Source organism: Fukomys damarensis, unplaced genomic scaffold (assembly GCF_012274545.1).
Source record: "Fukomys damarensis isolate Sample0158 unplaced genomic scaffold, DMR_v1.0_HiC HiC_scaffold_30, whole genome shotgun sequence".
Taxonomy (NCBI): domain Eukaryota; kingdom Metazoa; phylum Chordata; class Mammalia; order Rodentia; family Bathyergidae; genus Fukomys; species Fukomys damarensis.
The window spans coordinates 59522393-59524002 of NW_022900942.1; the positions used below are offsets into that span (position 1 = coordinate 59522393).

General features: G+C 46.1%; 1 protein-coding gene across 1 annotated transcript in view; it reads left to right on the top strand.

Annotated features, from left to right (window-relative positions):
• The first annotated feature begins 373 nt into the window (after positions 1-373).
• Abhd3 (abhydrolase domain containing 3, phospholipase) overlaps positions 374-1610 on the top strand; it is a 50829-nt gene continuing 49592 nt past the window's right edge. The window contains exons 1-2 of the mRNA XM_033757413.1: positions 374-405; positions 1214-1248. Of these exons, the coding sequence (XP_033613304.1) occupies positions 374-405; positions 1214-1248 (67 nt within the window). The remainder of the gene's footprint in view (positions 406-1213; positions 1249-1610) is intronic.

The following is a 1610-nucleotide window of genomic DNA, read 5'->3' on the forward strand; positions in this document are numbered from 1 at the left end:
CTAAAGGAAAATTAAACCAGCCGGTGTGGTGATACATGCCCGTAATCCCAACATTCTGGGAGGCTGAGGCAGGAGGATAACAAGTTCCAGCCCAGTCTGGGAAACCTAGCAAGACCCTCTCAAAATAAAAAACAAAAAAGGGCTGGGGATATAGCTCAGGGCAAAGGCCCTGGGTTAAATCCCCAGTATCTCTCTCTCCCTCTCTCACACACACACAAAGGAAAAATATAGGTTCACTGAAATTAATTGAATTATTCTTGGTATCACCCACCATAAAACTACAGTGACCAAATCAAAGCTAAATAAACAGCTCACCTGTAGCCCATCTCAATTTCCTATCACTAAGATACACGATTAATTTACAATCCTAACTATGGCTGAAAACAATTATTTCAAAAATTACAAGTAGGATTTCAAATGTTCCCAACACAAACCAACAATAAATTCTGAGGCAACAGATACCTCAATTCCCCTGATGTGATCCTACACAGTATACACATGGCTTGAAATGTCACGCGGAATCTCATACTTACAGTTGCTATCTGCCGATAAAAATATATTTACAAAATATACAGCCCTGTGACATTTTTTCATAGTCTGATGGGGCCTTGCCTCCTTTCTTTTGCCTACATCTTGCCACACTTGTTAACTTCCAGCCCTTTTCCATGCCTTCAAGTGTCCTCTTGCCATGTTTTCCTAAGTAAGCCTAGAACATACGCCCTAAATGGTTTCCTGTCCCTACTTCAGGAAGTGGGTGTACATTTCCTTATCTCAGGTTCAAAAAATCCATTAGCCGCAATGGGCTTTCTGACATTGTTGAATCCTGCTTTTTTTTTTTTTTTTTTTTTTTTTTTCTACCGGGGATCGAAGTCAGGTCCATGCGCTTGCGAGGCAGGCGAGGCAGGCGGTGGAACCACCGAGCTAAATCCCCGGCCCTGTTTCCTCTTCTTGACCTTTCCATTTTATTTTATTTTCTTAGGGTTTTTTGTTTTGTTTTGTTTTTTGTTTGTTTGTTTGGTTGTTTTGTTGTTGTTGTTGTTTGGTACAGGGATCGAACTCCAGTCCTTGCGCTTGCAAGGCAGGCGGTGGAACCACCGAGCTAAATCCCCGGCTTTGTATTTAATTTTAGAAACTGCTTCTCCTTTAAGTCCCCTACCTATTAAGAAGAGTCAGAGAGAAATTGTTTTTAATTTTCAGTGGTGTCTGTTCGCAGCACACGGATCGCGCCCCTGGTGGGGATCGGTCCGTGTAGGTAACGCATCTCCATTCCCTTTTCATCTCTTCTCCTCCCTGTCCCCGCCATACCTTGGTCCCCTGTCCTTTTGCTAAAGATCTACCGCCCTGTTCACAGACAGGTTTAAGGTCGGCCTGACTGTCCTGGCCGCTCGGTCCACAGGATTTGTTTCCTCTTTGGACAGTCTCCGGGGGTCCCGCAAACTCCTGGGGCGCCGCGTGTAGCACGCAGCGAATTCTCCCCACACGACTTAGGCAGAAAGTCCCCAAATCTGGAATCCGAGCCACCCTTCCCGTCCACCCCGCACCGCTAGTTTAGGAAGACACCGGTCAAGGTCACCGGGGAGGACCCGGTCCCCCACCGGTAGGAGGCGCGC